This window comes from Gobio gobio (assembly GCF_949357685.1).
Source record: "Gobio gobio genome assembly, chromosome: 19".
Classification (NCBI taxonomy): Eukaryota; Metazoa; Chordata; class Actinopteri; order Cypriniformes; family Gobionidae; genus Gobio; species Gobio gobio.
In genome coordinates, this window is record NC_137112.1 from 24,613,459 (window position 1) to 24,634,227 (window position 20,769).

At 36.0% G+C, this 20,769-nt stretch overlaps 1 protein-coding gene across 2 annotated transcripts in view; it reads right to left on the reverse strand.

Moving 5' to 3' along the window:
- abcc10 (ATP-binding cassette, sub-family C (CFTR/MRP), member 10) overlaps positions 1-18,969 on the reverse strand; it is a 26,765-nt gene extending 7,796 nt beyond the window's left edge. The window contains exons 1-16 of one of the 2 annotated variants that reach the window (XM_079845082.1): positions 18,902-18,948; positions 18,643-18,748; positions 18,335-18,559; positions 15,978-17,349; positions 12,701-12,928; positions 12,337-12,493; positions 10,204-10,367; positions 8,839-8,918; positions 6,837-7,008; positions 6,659-6,757; positions 6,353-6,542; positions 6,144-6,218; positions 5,870-6,052; positions 5,636-5,765; positions 3,193-3,385; positions 2,602-2,945 (exon numbers count right to left, since the gene is read on the reverse strand). In XM_079845082.1, coding sequence (XP_079701208.1) covers positions 2,602-2,945; positions 3,193-3,385; positions 5,636-5,765; positions 5,870-6,052; positions 6,144-6,218; positions 6,353-6,542; positions 6,659-6,757; positions 6,837-7,008; positions 8,839-8,918; positions 10,204-10,367; positions 12,337-12,493; positions 12,701-12,928; positions 15,978-17,349; positions 18,335-18,522 — 3,575 coding nt within the window. In that variant the 5' untranslated portion in view covers positions 18,523-18,559; positions 18,643-18,748; positions 18,902-18,948. Of the gene's footprint in view, positions 1-2,601; positions 2,946-3,192; positions 3,386-5,635; positions 5,766-5,869; positions 6,053-6,143; positions 6,219-6,352; positions 6,543-6,658; positions 6,758-6,836; positions 7,009-8,838; positions 8,919-10,203; positions 10,368-12,336; positions 12,494-12,700; positions 12,929-15,977; positions 17,350-18,334; positions 18,560-18,642; positions 18,749-18,901 lie in introns of both variants that reach the window. The other variant, XM_079845081.1, reaches the window with a different exon arrangement.
- Positions 18,970-20,769: the final 1,800 nt, after the last annotated feature.

Genomic DNA, 20,769 nt, shown 5'->3' on the forward strand with positions numbered 1-20,769 from the left:
GTGAAAATCCTTTTTTTATTAAAAAATTTAAATCAGTGTGAATTATGCAAAACAAAAAATATATACACAATTTTAAGCAAAAAGGTTGAAACATAAATACATTGAGTTGTATAGAGCCAATTACATGTTTTGTTTAATTATACAGACCTGCAAACTCCTCAGAGTAAAAAAGGTGACAGTGTCGGGGGGGGGGGGGGGTTAATATGCAAATGACACATTTCTGAGCGTGACTTAAAGAGAATGACACATTTAATATTTTAAAAATGATTTTATTTACAACACGGAAACGCCTGGAACTCAAGGAAGTGTTTTTTTTTTACAGTGGTCACAAAAAAATAAAAGACTGACAGTAGGAGTGTAACGCTACACAAAACTCACGGTTTGGTACGTACCTCGGTTTTGAAATCACGGTTCAATACGAGTTCGGTAGGCCTACAGCAGTTTTACAAAATTGCTTTTTATTTATTTTTTATATTTAACAGTGGTTTACTGAAGAAGAAAAAAAGTGTCTGTCCTTGAATGAATTAAATCATATCTAAAAGTTTATTGAAGATATTTCTGTTAATTATATAGGGAGCCCTTACTTGCACATTGATATTAAAGATTAACAAAATAGAGCCCAAACTATTAGCCTAAATTCAGTTGCTATTTATTTTTAGGTATAATAATCAACACTCAAATAACACATTGTATGCAAACATGTAAACTTCACATAAGGCAGTTTCTGCATTAACTTCTAAATCTAATTATAAAATAGTTTTTTTTCTCCAATTCGTTGAAATATAATAATTTATGCACAGTGTGTGTCATTTTCATGACAGGTTTATTTAACATGCATGAAATAATCAAGACATCACTAACAGGTTAAGTAGAATATAATGAATATATAGGCTAATATAGAGCATATATTTAGTGAAAGAGTTGATTTCTCTTGTGAATAAAATTCTGTGGACACTGAATGATTGCCTGAGGTAAATGTGATGCTAACATTACATGACGTTGTTTAGTTTACAGCAGTTTTATTGACGTCTTTCCGCCGTTGAAACACTGATTTAGCGATTACACCACATATATACATGACAGTAAGTTGTAATGTATCCTCAGCATACCTTCAGATGGTCATTCATGTTTATACTTTAGTAAGAGATGATCGATCGCCTTCACAGATGATCGCGTTCGTGCGCGTTGCGTGGCCGCTTGAAGTGTGATCAGTGACCAGTCACGCCACATAGAGCGTCAAAACAGCATTTATCGTTTGAATTTCGTGATAAAATGGACTGAATACTTAATGTTAGTGTGGGAACTCGGATTTAAGTGTGTTCCGCGCTTAAAACAAGCCGACTGTGAACTGTTAAAGATTGCACCCGGAAACCGTTCGGTAACGTTACACGCGTGCACCGAACTTACCCCCCCGCCCACCCAAAACAAAAACTCTCCGGTTCTACGCGATTCACGTAAATGACCCAATTGACCAAGAAAACGGCGATTGTCGCCGAAAAGCGACAAGTTTGCAGGTGTGATTATAGCGTATCCCACCAATTTTTTTGTCTTCAGAGTGCCCCCATATATATAAGCGTGTCAAATTTGGTGAAAATATCTAATTTCATTTAGGAGTTATAGACATTTGTATTTATAAGCATATAAAAAATAACCCACACCTGACTTTGATTGCATTTTTTATCCCGCTATAATTCCGATTTTCCTACGGTGGTTTCATCTCGATCGGACTAACGGTTTCGAAAAAATTCACGAAAGTTGTTTAAACACTAAATCACAACGTTGAACAAACCAGAAGGCGAAATCTAGCATGTTTGGTATTGTTGGACTCGGCAAGGATTCAGGAATCCCATGAAAATAAGTCAACCAAATCCAAAGTTATAAGCATGTGAATATTTGATTTTACCACTAGGTGGCGCTGGCACGAAACTTCTCAGGCTCCTTCAGGGCAACGTGCCAATGACCCATACCGAGTTTCGTAACGATAAGCTAATGCGTTCATGATATACAGCATTTTATTGGATAGAAAAATTGGACATCATTTGACCAAATCTAACGAGAGACCACTTTTATATTTTGGGAAAACCTTTCAGAAGTTAGCCATTTTAAGTTAGCCAAAAAAAGCAATTTTTCGTCTATTTTTATGTCTATTTTCGCAAGTGCTACGTAAAATTCGTTTGCGCATTTTTAGAAAACAATTTGATGAATCAACTTGAATTCCATAACTTTTTGTCATTATGTCTGAAGATGCTCTGGTTCAATTTTCGTGCAAATCGGATAAACGGTCTAGGAGGAGTTCGAAAAAGTGGGAAAGTTTTTTGGTGGGAAAATTGGCACTACGGAATATTAGCACAGAAGTAAGAATTAGGATGGAATTAGAGACTCCAAAATTGGTATAGTTAATGTTGGGCCAGTCCTCTATCAGTGTGGCAAATTTTATAACCTTCGGTGCTTGGCCCCTAATAATAATCATAGGTCAGAAAAAAATGATTTTCTTTCTTAAATAACCCAGACATTTCTTTAAACCAAACCCTTTTGATTCAAGGTCATTTCAATTATTTGAGAAAAAAAAAATGCTGTTCTTCTGAAAAAACTATTTCATACCTGGTAGTGTGTCCACTGGCCCGCACTGTGGACAGGCCGCTGAGGGTTTCCGAGAAGTGTGAATAAACTGGAGAAAGAGTGAGGCTGCACAGGCGTTTCAGCTCACGGGACGAGTGGCGATAAAAACATTGAGTTTGGTAGTAGAGAACCCCGAGAGGAACCAAAGGAAGTAGCACCCAAGGCAGCCCATAGGTCATGACGATAAGCATCCCAAGCAGCCCAAAGACATTGGCCAGGAGGATGTTTAAGACAAAGGGGAGAGAGTCATCCACACAGTTAATATCTGAGGAAAATCGATTTAGGATACGACCCAAGGGTGTAGTGTCAAAAAACGTCATAGTGGCCTAGAATGGGAGAAGCAGATATGAAAAATGTAAATACACACATTTATTATAATATACAATAATGTATAATGACTTAAATATTATTATTATATCACATTTAGATTATATATTAAAATTGTACTTAGATACAAAATATTAAACCAAGTAGTGACATCTGCAAACAATTTTACTCATTTTAGCAATTACTTTTAATCAACTGGGCCTAGTAATCGCTCGCAATCAGAGATGCAGAGACAAAGATCATTACCTTAAGCACACTAGACAGAAGTCTCTTATGAACGACAGTAGCAGCACAGATTGCTCCGTAGGCAAAGAGAAACGCACGGGCAGCTGTAAATACAGTGTTTGCTCCTGCCAGTGATCCATACACAGTCATGTAAAACTTCAGCTCAGAGCTCATATTTCCAGAAGTCTGTGAACCTCTGTCAGGTGCATGGAATCTGATAAGTTATGGAGTAGAGAGAGATAAACCAGTCAAGTCAAGTTAAATGAGTTCCAACTGTGGCACAAGACAGAAACAAAAGTTCTGTAAAGCATCTACCTAAAACAGAACATTATAAAACATAAAATAAGATTTTGATATTTACTTAAATGAGATATCCAGACTAAACATTCCTATGTTTTACATTTAGATGCAAAAAACATGACATTTTAGTATTAGTATGCAAGTCTTATTGTATTGGAAAATATGTAATTATAGAATGTTCTGCCTTTGTAAATGTGAAGTGATTATTGAATTTGTTGAATTTTATTATTTTATTAATGTTTTCTTGAATCTTTTTAATCTTTTATTTATGAATTATGGATCTTTCTTATACCTTGTTACATGGTTTTTCCTGTACGCTATTGATTTATTTGTGCATTTTCCTTCAGACTTGATTGCATGATGTGCCAAGGTATAAAAGTGCGTCTATTTTCATCACTGCTGAAATTATATAATGCAAGATCTGCTACATTCCATTAACGGTGTTCAAACCACAATTGCTTACAAGGACATGGTGACCTAATTAAGACCTGCTAGGGTGCATATTGTCTTGAGTGCATCCTTAAAGGGTTAGTTCACCCAAAAATGAAAATAATGTAATTTATTACTCACCCTCATGCCGTTCCACACCCGTAAGACCTCCGTTCATCTTCGGAACACAAATGAAAATACTTTTGTTGAAATCTGAAGGCATCAATATAATTTACACTCTCAAGATCCATTAATGTACTAAAAACATACTTAAATCAGTCCATGTGAGTACAGTGGTATAAAATTATATATCCGAATCATGATTCGACTCGCTGATTCGTGTCCGTCCGAAGCTTCATGAAGCAGTGTTTTGAAATCGGTTATCACTATATAAGTCGTTATTTAGTTTTTTTGGCGCACGAAAAATATTCTCGTCGCTTTATAATATTAATATTATACCACTGTACTCACATGGACTGATTTAAATATGTTTTTAGTACATTAATGGATCTTGAGAGTGTAAATTACATTGATGATGCCTATGCAGGCCTCACTGAGCCTTCGGATTTCAACAAAAATATCTTCATTTGTGTTCTGAAGATAAACGGAGGTCTTACGGGTGTAGAACAGCATGAGGGTGAGTAATAAATGACATTATTTTCATTTTTGGGTGAACTAACCCTTTAAATGATTTCAAGAGAAGTACAAAGAATTGTACATCTTACTTCATTCGGGCCTTTCATTCTCTATTCTCTACTATTCACAAACTTAATCTATTAGATACATTACTTTGGGTTTTATTATAATCTATTGACAAAAATAGATGTATTCTATCTTGTCTTGAAAGAAACGTATTTGCTATTACAGTTTTAATATTTACTCAATTAATTTGTTGTCTTTATACTTTTACATTTTATTGAAAGGCACAATATGTAAGATTTTTGGATTAAAATCCAGCAACCACTAGAACAGTGTTATATATTTTGTTGACTTGTGTATTACTTACATTATCCTAAAAGTTTCCAAGAATGTTTAAATCCAGAGAAATCAATGACTATCAATGACATCATACCCGTGTTACCCTCAATTTTAATTTGTAGAAACTATGGAAACACCAATTTTTATTAACGCTTTAATATATTATGCGTTTTATTTGACAGCCGAGCAACTGTTTGGATACATTCATTGACAAGAAACGAATCATTGTTATATAGCTCAACACGTTTAGTCATTATTGAATCTTGCTTTCTTGATTTACCGCGAGTACCATGTTTTACCATGCCTAATATTGATCTATCTTACTGCAAAAGCACAGAGCATTATAACATAACTTTCAACAGACTCAAATAATGAATAATATGATAAAACAGCACTGTATACGCATGACCGGAAAAAGTGGAAGCGCTCGTCTGTGGCACATTAAAAGCTCCACAAAATCATATCTTCATCAAGCTACACCTTTGTTGTGATTAAGCGACCTCTAGTGGCGAAAAATTACATATTGCAGCTTTAATAAAATGTGTTATTCCTTATTCAAAATGTGATCTCTGACATAATCATTGCTAGTTTGCCTGGATCACACTGCACTGTATCAATAATATTTCACAAGATTACTATTTTACTGTAATGCAGCCTTGGTGAGCAGAAGAGGCTTCTTTCAAAAACATTAAAAATATCTTACTGACCCCAAACTTTTGAATGGTTGTGTAAATAGATGGTTATGTGTTTAACTCACATAAGTCTCTCAGGAGAGAGGAAAGCCAGAGTAAAGAGTGGATCAGCTGACAGTGACACCAGCTCCGTCGTATTGTCCTTCATATGTGAAATCCAATGAGAGAGCCACCAGTCGGACACATTTTTGGTGACTGTATAAAGCAAATCAAAGTATTAACGATACAATAGTGCAGTGACTTTCTTATAGCGATACTTTTATAATACATACAGCTAATATTGATACAGTTGTTAGTACCTTGCATTAGGAAAAGGGAGAGCAGAACAGCTACAGCCAAGCATCCACCCACTGCTCTCCAATAGGAGCAGTACACAGCCCAGGACAGCTTTCCCATTTGCTTCTGCTCCTCCCCAAACATCTTTAGCTCTGATTCTAGCTCTGGCTCATTGACCTCCTCCTCCTCCTCTCTGACTATAGCATCTGAGAAATAAGGTTTATTTGCATACTCACAGTTGACGTGCACCAAGAAAAAAAAATGGAAATGGTTCGCTCATTTGAAAAGCATCAGTACCTTTCTCTTTAGCATTGCTGTTGTTCTTGCTGTCTTTAGGGGTTTTTACCAGAGAAAGGACTTCATTTGGCGTCCCTTAACCACAAAAACAGACAAAGCAGAATTGTATTAGTAAATGAATTAGTCAATTCATTAATAAACTCACAAAAAGCTTCTGTTTTTTGACATTCGGTAGTAAATAGCCAAGAGGGCATGCCTAGTGATGGTACCTGTTTTTACAATCATCCCATTGTCCATCAGCACCACCACATCTGCCTTATCCACAAACTCTATGCGATGAGTACAAAGGATTCTGGTCTTGTTTTTGAGAATTCCCAAGATGCATTTCTCCATGAGATGATGGGCAACATCAGCATCCACAGCTGCTAAAGGATCATCTAGCAAATAGATTTCTTTATCCTGAAATATGAAATGCACAATAAATACACACATCATATTTCTCCCCGAATCTGTATGAACTTTCTGTTTGAGCCTTTTAGAGAATCAATCATCGTATCTGATGTAAAACATTGCACCATATAAACAGCCCGGGCCAAAGCGAGACGGCTTTTCTGTCCTCCGCTCAGTGTCACACCGTTCTCTCCCACCTCTGTCTGATCACCACCCGGCAAGATCTGAACAAAATAGCATATTCAAACAAGCAATTCATGGGAAAAACTGCCAAATAAAGATAGCTAGTAGTTATACACCCACATTTAGGTCATCAGCAAGGGCACAGGCCTCAATCACAGCTTGATAGAACATGCTGTCCAAGTCCCTGCCAAAAAGAATGTTGTCCTGCACTGTTGCATGCTGGATCCACGGCTCCTGGACGGCCAATCCAAATCCCTGCTCTCTTCCCTGAACGGATACTTCCCCTCCACACCTATTGGAGACAAAACCACAAAATCATGAACGATGTTAAGTGTCTAATATCTGTGCCACTTGCAGAACCTTACAAAACTGCAAAAATAATGAGGGTTTCAATATCAAAATGTATAACTATTTAAATATCAGAAGAAAAGTTCAGCAATGAATAAACCAAGCCTTTACATCTCTTTTGTAAAAGCTTTACGAGGCATAAATCGTCCTCACTTTAGCGCACAGAAATACTGACAACTAGTAAATGTTTTATAACCACCTGAATTAATCATGAATTACATTAGAAATACGTGTTAATAAAGTATTTATTAACACACTGAGCAACTATTACTATATGTCTAAATAATAAGATGTATAAATGTATATTTAAATAGTTTATTAATCCTTTACTTAAAATTTTTTAAATGATCTGATGAACCACTGACAACTCCTAAACAACTGGTTTGTAAATAATGTAATACTTAATTTGGAAACGATAAATTGATCATCTATAAAGTATGAAAATACAATTATTAAACACATTATAGATATGCTTATAAATCACGCATAAAGCATGTATAGCTGTATTTATAAACTGCTTAGTAATGTCTATTAATGCTTTATAAATGATGAATTCACTATTTACTAATAATTCATAGCATGTAGTTATTATAAAGTGGTAATTAAACAGTTCCACTACAGCAATTCACATGACATTTTGATCAGACATTGGTATTAACTCAATAAATCTATGCAGATAAAGAAATCATAAAATTACAATTTATTAAAAAAAAGTTATATTTAATAAAGTGGTATGGCACAGGGAAAAAGTATTGAACACACTAACACATACTCTCTTTTGTAGGCACTTATTATATTAGTGCATTATTACTTATGCATGTTAATAGGTTAGAAAAAGGCTTATCCTCTTCTGAATGAAAGCATATAAACATCTCATGACGGGTAGAGGCAAAGAGCTCTCCCAAGACCTTTGCAACAAGATCGTTGTGCTACATAACAACGGCACTGGTTACTGACGGATTTCTCAACTCCTAAATGTGACCCTGGACCACAAAACCAGTCAAGAGGGTCAATTTTTTGAAATTGTAAAATAAATAAGACTTCCATTGATGTGGTTTGTTAGGATATGACAATATTTGGCTGAGATACAACTATTTGAAAATCTTTGAATCTGATGGTGCAAAAAAATCGAAATATTGAGAAAATCGCCTTTAAAGTTGTCCAAATGAAGTCCTTAGCTTTTTATATTACAACTACTAATACATTTTTTATATTTTTATGTTAGGAAATTTACAAAATATCTTCATGGAACATGATCTTTGCTTAATATCCTAATGATTTTTGGCATAAAAGAAAAATCTATCATTTTGACCCATACAATGTTTTGTTGGCTATTGCCACATATATACCCTTGCGACTGGTTTTGTGGTCTAGGGTCACAAATGTTCCTGAAAGCACCATTGGGGCCATTATCCGCGAGTGGAAGGAACATCAGAAATATTGACATGATGACAAGTCAATCACCAGCTCCAATAGAGCATTTGTGGAAGGAACTGAAGATATATGAATATTCGCAAGAGTCTTAGTTTATAGAGAATTAGTTTGTTCATACATGAAGCTTCTTAAAGCTGTCATTGCAAACAAAGGCTTTTCCACCATTAAATACAATATACTTATTTCCTCCACTGTACATTTTACGGAAAACTGTTATTTTAAATTGTAATATTTCACAATATTACTGGTTTTACTGTATTTTTGATCAAATAATTGAGCATAATTGACTTTTTTTTTTTACTTACAGACTCACATTGCTAGAGATATTTTAAATTAGTACCTGGTAAGCTCTCCTGTTATGGCAGCCAACAAAGAACTTTTCCCACAACCAACTTTTCCCACCACAGCCACCAGAGAGCCCTGGAGCCAGAAAGAAGACATTTACAAACTAACATACTTTTTCATTATTCAAACCTGCAACAAAACACATTTTGAAAGGAGACTTCTCTCTATCTCTATTTATCATGGTGACACAATTGAGCTACATATGTTTCAAATAACATATGTAGCTCAATCGTGGTGTCCCCCAGGGTTCTGTTCTTGGGCCCCTCCTCTTTCTCATATACATCCTCCCTCTTGGCCAGATCATCCGCAGACACGGTCTAAATTTCCACTGCTATGCAGATGACATTCAACTCTATCTTACCACTACCTCTCCCTCTGACCCCCCACCACGCTCCCTCACTGACTGCCTTTCTGATTTAAAATCCTGGATGCAAAACAACTTTCTCAAACTCAATACAGATAAAACAGAAATTCTGCTGATTGGCCCCAAAAGCATGCTCTCCAAACCTCAAACTGTCACTCTTAACATTGATGGTTCACTTTTCCACTCCACCCCGGTTGTCAAAAACCTTGGCATTCACCTTGATTCAACCCTCACCTTTGACCACCATATCAAATCACTCACTAAGACCTCCGCAACATTGCCCGCCTCCGCCCCTTCCTCTCTGCTAGTGATGCACAGACTTTGGTCCACTCATTCATTATGTCCCGTCTAGATTACTGCAACTCACTCTTCCTTGGTCTCCCCTCTAAATCCCTTCAAAGATTACAATACATTCAAAACTCTGCAGCCAGGCTCCTCACCCATACCAAACGATCAGCACACATCACCCCCATTCTCCATCAACTTCATTGGCTACCAGTTCGGTCTCGGATTAAATACAAAGTACTACTACTCACTTTCAAAGCACTCCACAACCTTGCTCCCCCATACATCTGCGACCTCTTGACCCCTTATACTCCCTCCCGCTCACTCAGATCCTCTGATCAAAACCGCCTAGTCATCCCCCGTACCAGACTCTCCACTCTGGGTGGCAGGTCCTTTAGTGCCTTGGCCCCCAAATTCTGGAACTCCCTCCCCCAACCTCTTCGTGACTGTCCATCTCTTCCCCTCTTCAAAGCACATCTCAAGACCTTTTTGTTTAATGATCACTTCTCTTCTACACCCAACACATAGCTCCATACACAGCTTATTTTGTTGTATTGTTATTGATATTATTTTGTTTGTCTGTTTGTTGCTATGCTTCCTTCTGCTATGTTAAGCGACCTTGGGTTTGAGAAAGGCGCTATATAAAATAAACTTATTTATTATTTATTTATTTAAATAAAGCACAAGACCTGCTCCTGCTGCAGCACATACCCTTTTAATGCTGAGATTGAGTGCATGCAGATAAAAGCTGCGTGCTGGTGACCCGTCCTCCGTCTTGTCATGAGGTACACTGACAGAATCTGGATCCTCTGACTGTTTCCAGGAGAAACTCGCCTGGTCCATCTGAACAGCAGACAGAGGGTCCTCAGGACACACTGCAGAAATATAATGACATATGAAATCAATGTTTTATGTAAATTATTAATTATATGAATTTGCCATGAATAAACAGTTTCATTTAGGTGAATTTCATAACCGTGTTTAAATGGCAAGTAACAAGAAAAACAAAAACACTGATGAATCAGAATAGTGATTCCCCAAATGTTTTGCCATTCAAACACTGTAGCAACTGCACAGAATGTAATAAGCATTACATTAATTATAATGTTCATAATAATGTAATAAAAAATTACATTATGAGAAAATTATTACATTATAAAAACATGTCATAATATTATTATTTATTTTATGTTTATTAAACATAAAGCATATGGAATTCCAAAGCTGCCAATATTAAAAATAAACAAATATACAAATAAATGTAAAAAAGGAAACTTCTGGAGTGTTTGTCACATGTTATGCTTGTACAAATAGGAAATATGAATGTGAAGTGAATTTGTGGTCTCGTTTCGAATGCATTGCGTCGACGTCACTGCAGCCTATATGTGCGCTGCTTCCTTTCCGTGTGTTCTGACCGCTAATGGAAAATATCAAGCGCTTCCATTTCAGAGTCCCTGTCTGTTGAAGATGTTGCTGTTCATGTTTGTTAGCCCAGGACATTTTACAAATCCAGACCAGACGATGTTCTACGGCCATGTCCGGAACAAAGAGTAGCCTATCCATGTCACACAGTAAGATTTAAGATTTTAGCCATTTACCAATCCAAGTCACAGACAGTATCAACGTCAGTAGGCTGTATTTATTGTATTTCGACCACAGGGTGTCACTGTGGCCTCAATGATTCGCCCTTTGCCTACTCTGAGCTCGATTGCTATGTCTGAGGTAAACCACGCATGTAGAAATACATAAATGTATAAATAAATGAATATGGAAAAAAAATTATATATACATAAATAAGGAAATAAATGTATAAATAATTATTTATTTTTTTTCTTTTCTATGTATATTTATTTATTTATTTATTTATTTATTTATTTATTTGTGCTTTTTTACATTTATTTGTATATTTATGTATTTATTTATTTTTAATATTGGCAGCTTCAGAATTCCATAAAAGCATTGGTATTCCTTTACAGTACGTTTTAAAAATTTAGATAAATAAATAAAATCAGAACTATTGCACCTTTAAACTGCTCTACTACTAGTAGTAATGTAGTAGTTCTAGTAGTAGTAGTATCAGTAATCTAGCGTATTTTGTAGGCAGGTTAAGACTGGATTTAGATTTTCCAAATGTACTGTAAAGGAATACAAATGCTTTGTTTATTATTAGTAATAATAATAATAATAATAATAATAATAATAATAATAATAATAGCATGAATATTTAAATCTGTTGCATTTCGCAGGTAGTTTAAGACTGGATTTAGACTTTTAAAAATGTACTGTAAGGGAAAGGGAATACTAATATTTTTTATGTTTTAAAAGCTATTACAATAATGAAAATATGACATTTATAATGTAATAAATGTATCAATGTTTGATTTAATGAGATCATAATGATAATGATTACATTATGAACATTTTATTACAATAATAATTTAATACTTATTTCATTATGTGCAGTTTTTCCATTATGAGTTGTTAAAAACACCTTTGAAGTACTCCCTGACATTTCAGGTATTTTATTTCAGTTATTTAAAACACATTTGTATTTATGGTACCCTAACATCTGTTAGGGTACCATACATAAAATATTTATTCAAGTACACATCAAATATTTAATCTTTTTTAGTGTTTTGTTTTATTTATACAATTATTTATTTAAATTTTTCATTTTAAATAATTATTTCAAATAATTATCAGCTTTTAATCAAAAGAGAAAGCCTGCATCAGAATAAAATATTCCATGTTATAACAGTATAACAGAAACATTAAATAACACCAGACTAGGATTTTTGGGTTGTGCTATGGATTATTTGAACCTTTCAGACACAGGTCAGGTACCTTGAGTGTAATAGACGGTGAGGTCCTGATCCTGTAGCGTGAGGAAGCGCTGAATGCGGTCTAAAGATACTTTAGCTTCCAGGGTTCCATTCAGCACCCAGGGAAAGGCATTGAGGGGCAGAATGAGCATCCCCACAAGAGCCAGAGTACTAAACACCTGCAAAGCAAAATATAAAATTCAGTGAAGGTGTAGAACAATATTTAGCCATTGATACAAAAATATTTTAAATATTTAAACGCAGAGCAGACTCTGTTACCCTTTAATGAAACATTTAAGCTGTGGTATATTGCACCTAAATAAGAAGACAATGAGACAGATGTTGCATTTAACCCAGTATATTCCTTTAAAGTGTGACCTACACACCCTTGCAGCGGTGAGATTGTTTCCCAGCAGGACGTATGTGATGAAGGTGAGGATAGAGATGACCACAGGCAGAGCCGCCCAGGTGTACACACATACAGCATCCAGGTACTTCAGAATTTTCAGGTGATGTAGCTCTTTTTTACGGGCCTCCGCAATCTTTTGAGTGAAGTGCTCCTCCCAATTATAGTACTTCAGGACCCGAATTCCAAAGAGTATCTCTGTCATTAGCTTTAGACAAATTATATCAGATATTTGATTATCCACTGGAAGTGACTGCACCAGTGGTTCTAAACCTTTTGGACTTCAAGGCCCCCCGTCATCAACAACAATATTCAAAATCCCAATGACTTCTCTAGCCGTTCATGATTTACTGGATACATTTTTTTTTTTTTTTCAATTTCTACACTAAAAAAAAATATAGCTTAATTTTTTTATTTTATTTATTAATTTACAATTTTAATTATTTAATTTCCAGGTCTAGATAGCTCTAGAAGGTTGTTATAGCTCATTTGAATGCTTCTATTGTCTTGAATATGTGTAATTCATCTAAGTCATATTGAGGCTCCCTTGGAAGTCTGCAGAGCCCCCCTGGTTGAGAACCACTGTATAACACTACAGTCAAAAGTTTGGGGTCGGTAAGACTTTTAAATGTTTTTGAAAGAAGTCTCTTATGCTCACCAAGGCTGTCGAGGCTTATTTGATTAAAAATATAATTTAAAATAAACGTTTTCTATTTTCATACATTACTGTATTCCTGTTATGGCAAAGCTGAATAGTCTTTAGTGTCACATGATCCTTCAGAAATCATTTTAATATGCTGATTTGATGCTTAAAGGGGCACTTCTGGATGAATGTGTATTTAAACTGTGTCATTTATGTAGTAGAAATGTGAAATTATTTTTGAATTTGGTGCCTTCTAGACTGAGAAAAGACAGAAAATGTATTTTTGTCTCATGTGGATGAAAGATAACAACTCCCAGAATGCACTTGCTTCCCTGCCCTACGAGGCCACTCCCAAAGCCACGGCTATTGGTTATCACTTGCCCACCGCGGCACCAACCAACCGTGGTTTTGATATTCATAGTAATAAAATAATTTTGTTCAGTTAGAGAATAGACACTAAAATTAAAAACTGTCTTTTCAATTAAGTGTGAGTGAGCCGAACGAAAGTCACGTCACAGATGCAGCAGGAGTCAGATCTCATTCATCATGAGAAGAGCTGAGGTAAGCGCGGCTGTCATTCTCGGCGCGTGTCCAGTCTGCCGCGTTATCAGGGGCCTCATTTCTAAAACTTTGCGTAGGATTTGCGTCAGAAGTGGCGTACGGATGAAACATAGGACGTGCGTACGCACAGAAATATTCGGATTTATAAAACCGTGCGCACGCACATCCTACGCAGTTTTCCCTTAATAAATCACAATCAATTCTAAATGTAGCGCAGCTTTTGCGGCTTCATGTCACGCCCATAGTTGCCCATAAATAGTCCGTGAAACGCCCACAAGTTAATATTCATCGATTGCGAAATCATGGCAAATACAAAGAGGAAATCAAAAAAACGTAACTTCACTCAATGTGAAGTAGAAATTATCGTTGGCGAGGTGGAAAAGAGGAGAAAAATATTTTTTGGAGGGCACAGTGTGGGCATTACTAATGCCAAAAAGGCACTTGAGTGGCAAAAGGTTGCAGACGCCATAAATGCTGTAGCCTCACAACCTCGGACCATGGCCGAAAATGAAAAGAAATGGTCTGACATCAAAGTCGAGGCAAAAAAGCGTCTAGCGCTCCATCGCCAGAGTGCCACGGGTGGGGGAAAGGGGACACCGGAGCAGACCCCTCTTGATGAGAGACTGGCGGCAATTATTGAGGAATCCCTATTAATCCCTATCCCTATTATCTACGTGGAAATGGGAAATAGTTCAGTGCAAATGTCATTTCTTGCAGCTTTCTGAATGGTTGAGACATACGTCATATGTTATTTTATCGAAAATAAAACAAACTAAAGGCATTTGCATGAATACCATGATTCCGTAGCTGATGACAGAAGAACAACTTTCCCCAGTGGACAATTAATACATCTATTTATCTATATTTCTCCCTAATTATCTATCCATCTGTCTATCTAATTGCATCTATATCTGCTCCGCCAGACGGACACATTGACGATAATATCAGTCTTGTACATTATTTCGTTCTGTTTACCATATTATTTATGAGGATGAATTGCATAACATGCCAATATTGTTGCAGAACATATTTCACTTTTTTTTTTTTTTTTTGCATTTCTGTTGTAATTTTCGTTTGATTTTGTTTGTTTTACACTGCAGATCGATCAAACGGGTGTTCGTGTAGGCTGTTAATTGTAAGACTTGCTTTGTGAAGTCTTCAAGTTATTTATGAGAGGCAGTATTGCCATTTCTTTTAAACAACGTTCTACACTACAGTTTCACACACTTTTACGCGTACTTTTGTGCGTACGCCTGGGTCAGAGCTTGCGTGAAGGACCGCACATTTTCCCGTCAAGTTTGCTTTTTATAAATACCAATTATTGCGTAGAGAGTGGCGTACGCCTTCTTTTGTGCGTACACAACGTTTATAAATGAGGCCCCAGATCACATGTGGAAACTAAACTTTCATAGGAATTAATTGAAAAGTTCAAACACTCACTTTGCTCTTTACCGCTTCGTTATGAATGCCCGAGCTGAGCGGCGTGCGCATTTACATTCTGTGAGTGAGATCCCACCCCTATGGGCGGCTTGAATACATGCGGAACTAGCTCCTGTAGTCTCTAGCCTCTGGCCAAAAATCCTCTGATGACGCAAAATGACGATATTTTTATGCATAATTAATAAAGAATTAAAATGCATAATTATCTCATCTCAGGGGGATATGAGGGGGGAAAGTACCATAATTCAAATATACTACCGGGTTTTTACTTATACAAAGCTTGATGCTAAATCACTGACGTTACCCTTTAAGAAACTTTTTTTCATTTTTATCATCATCAATGTTGCTAAGTTGTGTAAACCCTGATACATTTTATTTTCAGGATTCTGTGATGAATAGAAAGTTCAAAAGAACAGCATTTATTTGTAATAGAAATAGTACGTAACATTATAAAAGTCTTTACTGTCACTTTTGATTCATTTAATGCATCCTTGCTGAATAAAAGTATTAATTTCTTTCTCTCCAAAGAAAATCTTGACCCCAAACTTTTGAATGGTAGTGTATTTACTCAAAGCCAAATATTCAAGATCATTAGATTAACATATAGTCCCACCTTCACTCTCCCATCCTTGTGTAGCAGCATATGTTTATTGTTTTCCAGAATTCTGGAAGCCAAGACTTTATTCAAAGGCACGAGAAGCACGGCCACGCCCACTCCGCCTAAGAAGGCCACGCCCACCTGTAGGTAAAGCAGGTAAAGCGCGAGGACAAACTGGAAGGGAAGACTCCAAACTTCATGGAAGCTGTTGAAGAAATTCACCACACGGTCTGTGTCTGTGCTCATGAAGTTGACAACCTCGCCCATGTTGAAGCGAGCCAGAGCAGACCCACTGACTTTCAGAGCTTTGCTGTATATGGTGGAAATCACAGCAGCCCGAGCTTCTAATGCAACCTTTGATACTTCATAAACAAAGACGTTCCTCAGCAGGGCAGCAAGAAAGGTACTAGAAAACAGCCCCACGGTACACCACACACCCTTGCTCAGTGGTGCCCCCTCTGTCTCCATGAAACCCACCAATTCACCAAGAAGCAGGGGTCCTGCAAAAGCTAGCATACTAGCCACTAACTTCAACACACCCAGCAGGTAGTAGCGTAGACCAAAGGCCTTGTGCAACACTTGCAGAAGTTTGACATCATGTTGCGTAACTCCTTCACATATCCTCTCTGGCTCTGCCTCACTCCAAGAGTGGTCCTGCAGGTTTCCTCTTGAAAGTCTATCCAGTCTCTCAGGTTTTTCCTGACCTCTTGGATGGACACATTTCTGCCAACACTGGTAGAACCGGAGATTGACTGCTTTGGTACGTAGTCGATGTGGCAGCTGGAAGACATCACATGGCCTCTCCAGCTCTCCATGTTTACCTCGCGTCAGCAAAGGGTTCAGCCACAGGTAGAGGAGCCTGGACAGCCAGCTGCAGCCATCCTCGGCTACCGTCACCCCTCCATCAGGTTCAAAGGAGACAATCAAAGGAGCTACGTCTTCCGCATTACAAGACAGAAGGTCCCTTTGAGTTCTGTAACAGGGAAAGATATAACCAAGCAGGTAGACCAGCACCAGAGCAGCCCTGGTTACTGTTAGAGCTAGACGGACAACCTGCAGATGCTCTGAGACTCCGAAGTGATTGACTTCTTGGATGTAGGCAGTGAGAGTAAAAACTAGATTAGGGATGGAGAGAATAAGCAGTACAGGAAGCACAGCAGGACCACGAGTCCTTCTGTACACTGTCCTTTGTAAGGCCAAAACGGCCCCAAAATGAACCATCCAGGCCAGTATGCCACATCCATCGGCTAAGACATCCAGATAAATGTCTGGGGCCTGGAGCTCAAAAACCAGGACCAAGTCTCCCAAAAACAAGAGAGCTAACAGCACGGTCGATGCGGTCCTAAAGCCCCAGCCAATGGGAAGGGAGGATACAATATGGCTAAGTCTGTGGGTTATAAAACAACAATTATATATATTAATTAGATAATTTGTTTAAATGTAATTTGAAAAGTATTTTGGCATCAAGAAGATAATTAACACGATGAAAGTCAATATGAAATGCAACCCACTTTAAATCCATAATCTGATGTATTACTAAGAGGAATATTAAACAAAAGTTGGTCAGGACTTGATTTTAACAACCAGAATTGATTGGATCATGACTAAAGATGCGGTCACATTCACAAAATTTGTGGCTTAATTTTAGGGCAAAAAAGGTCTATTGCCAATAGTGTAGAGATGAAGTGCAGCTCACTTTCAAAACATAATTTTTCTGTTAGTCAGCACGGTGATTCTGCATGACCATCTTGAACGTGTTGCGAAATTGGTTGAAAAAGGTAAATATGACTGTCCCTTTAGAATAAGATTGTGTTTTATGCAAGTAAACAGGGTCCATTTTGATTTCATGACATGTTGACTTTCACCTGAGATTTTCACACATACACTACCATTCGAAAGATTTAATGTTTTTGAAAGAAGTCTCTTATGCCCTCATTTATTTGATCAAAACAGTAAAATAGTAATATTGTGACGTTATAAAGTCGAATAACAGTTTTTTTTATTTTTATTTATTTGAATATATTTTTAAATATGTAATTTATTCTTGTGAAGGCAACGTTGAATTTTCAGCATCATTACTCCAGTCTTCAGTGTCATATCCTACTAATCATTCTAATATGCTGATTTGATGCTCAAGAAACATTTCCTATTATTATCAATGTTGAAAACAGGTGTGGTACTTAATATTTTTGTGGAAACTTTTGATAATTTTTTTTCAGGATTCTTTGATAATTAAAAGTTTGAAAGAACCTTTGATCAATTGTATGCATCGATTAATACAAGTATAATTTTTTATTTATTTATCTCATTAAGCAACAAAAAAAATGAACGTGTATTTCAGCATAAGCCTTATATAATAGCTTTACACTCACCTGGGCACACTAATGTAACAGGCACTGATGATTGCAATAGCAGCATGTAACAGTGATCCCAACAGAAGCTGGTTGACACAGGGACTGATGGTGCCATTCTGCCACAGAGGAAATGGTCTGTCTACATTAGTGTGACAGAGCTCTGATATGAACTCAGCTGGTCCAAACACACCTGTATTCCTCCCCATGGCCTTCTGAAGACCTAAAAAAAAATATAAGGTCCTCCTAGGGCGAAAAGGGGTTTGTGTGTGAAGTGAAGGACAGGCTATTCACAGTAACTTACTTAATCTAATCAAACAGGTGCGTACCTAGTGAGCAGCCTACACAGACAGCACGTTTGGGCATCATAGTTGCTGCCCAGGTAGGCAGCTCCCTAGGTTTGAATAATTCCGGTCAGAATATATTCTAATTACTCTGTCAGACATATCAGGAGAAAATATGTTTTAGCAACGGGCAGTGCATTTAAGTTTCTTAGTTGATAACCAATTATGTGGCCTTGTACATAGTAGACGTGCTATAGTTTCTGCCAACATTTCTGAGTAAAGTAAAACCAATTCTGCTTCCTACCTGTGGGCAAGTAGCAATGTTTTTATTCTCCAGGCATCTCGGACGTCAGCGGAAAGCGTGAAGCGAAACACTGCAAGGGCGTTTCAAAATAAAGGTCTCCAAACAACGTCGTAATGTGTATGAATAACAATCAAAAATGTATCTTCATGTAATTCCAAAAATAATTACTTATTGTAAAATAAATAAAGTGTTAGGCAGAATGTCAAAGCTGCTCTTTTCTATACACAGCAAATACATGAAAACTGTGCCTGCAAGCTGTCAAAAATACTCCATATAAGTTAGTAGTAAAAAAGTACTGAAAAATGTAGTACTAAAAAATGTGATATTAATCACATGAAAAATTATAATTTATTGTTACTGCTGTACATCTGTATTCAATTATTATGGGATCTCCTTCAATGCTTTCAGAATCTTTACCTTTTTTAAAATTATTTTGTTTCTATATTTTTAAAATATATTTCTATATTAACATACTTGAATGACAGTATATTTATTGAACAAAAATGAATTATTTAATTTATCAAAATAAACAGAAATTAGTTCAAACGTTGTAAAATTTTAATGTGACATTATTAAAAACATTATTTTAGCTAAAGTTTTTGTATCAATACTGTGTGCCTTTTGCCCCATGCTGGTGAGCATTTTATCCCGTGTGTGGGGTAAAATGCCCCTTTCGCCACCTCATACATGTCTAAGATTTTCAAACAAAATAAGCCACTTTTATGATATATTTTTACACAAAATCTGTTGCTCCATAAATGTTCAATACACATATATATTTTTTTCTGCAATCATACACTATGGGAGTAATGAAAAGCTCATTTTCCTTAAGGTGTAACTTTAGCCCCATTGTACCCTACACATGATGTGCATCATAAATGCGTGAGATCCAGTTACAAAAGTGTAATCCTTTAATAAGGATTAATCTATATTTTATTTATACAGTGAAGACTATGTTTTACATTTGATGACATTGTTTCTTACCTGAATATTACTGTTAAACAATAAATCTTAAAGCATTGTTTATTTCACTTGTATCTTTGTTCTATTGTATTTATTAGTGCTATCATTTATAATAATGTTTATTGGTTCTTATTTGATTACTGACTGTTTAGTTGTCTATAAAAATGTTTGAACTTAAAAATGGAAATAAAAATTGGAATCGAGAATTGTGAAATTTCACTGGTATGTAAAATGTTGGTGACATAACCTTGTTTATTAAAATACATGAGTCAAAAAACTACAAAAACCATAACTTTTACTAATTTCATCCACAGAAATTAAGAGAGAGAAGAAAAAAAACATTTAATAAAGACATCAGTTGCAGTACTGATATTGGTGATACTGACCTTCATTCATAGTACCCAAGTAAAAGCATGTCATTAAACAAATAATTAAAATATGAAGATGAACTTTGATTTCACTCAGTTCATAGTTCATGGTGATTGGAGGCTGGATACTTGTTCTCCCCACTGTATGTATAACGTTGACTGAATGTGAATCAGTGTACCTCTAGCTGATGTTCAGTGTACAGATCACAACTCATCACACAAATAGATTTATATGTATATGCAGGGCCGTGCAGAGAGTTCTTCAGGGGCAGGGGCTCAAATGTAAAAAAGGGGCAATATATATATATATATATATATATATATATATATATATATATATATATATATATATATATATATATATATATATATATATATATATATATATATATATATATATATATATATATACATACATACACACACACACACACACACACACACAGATACATATATATATATATATATATATATATATATATATATATATATATATATATATATATATATATATATATATATATATATATATATATA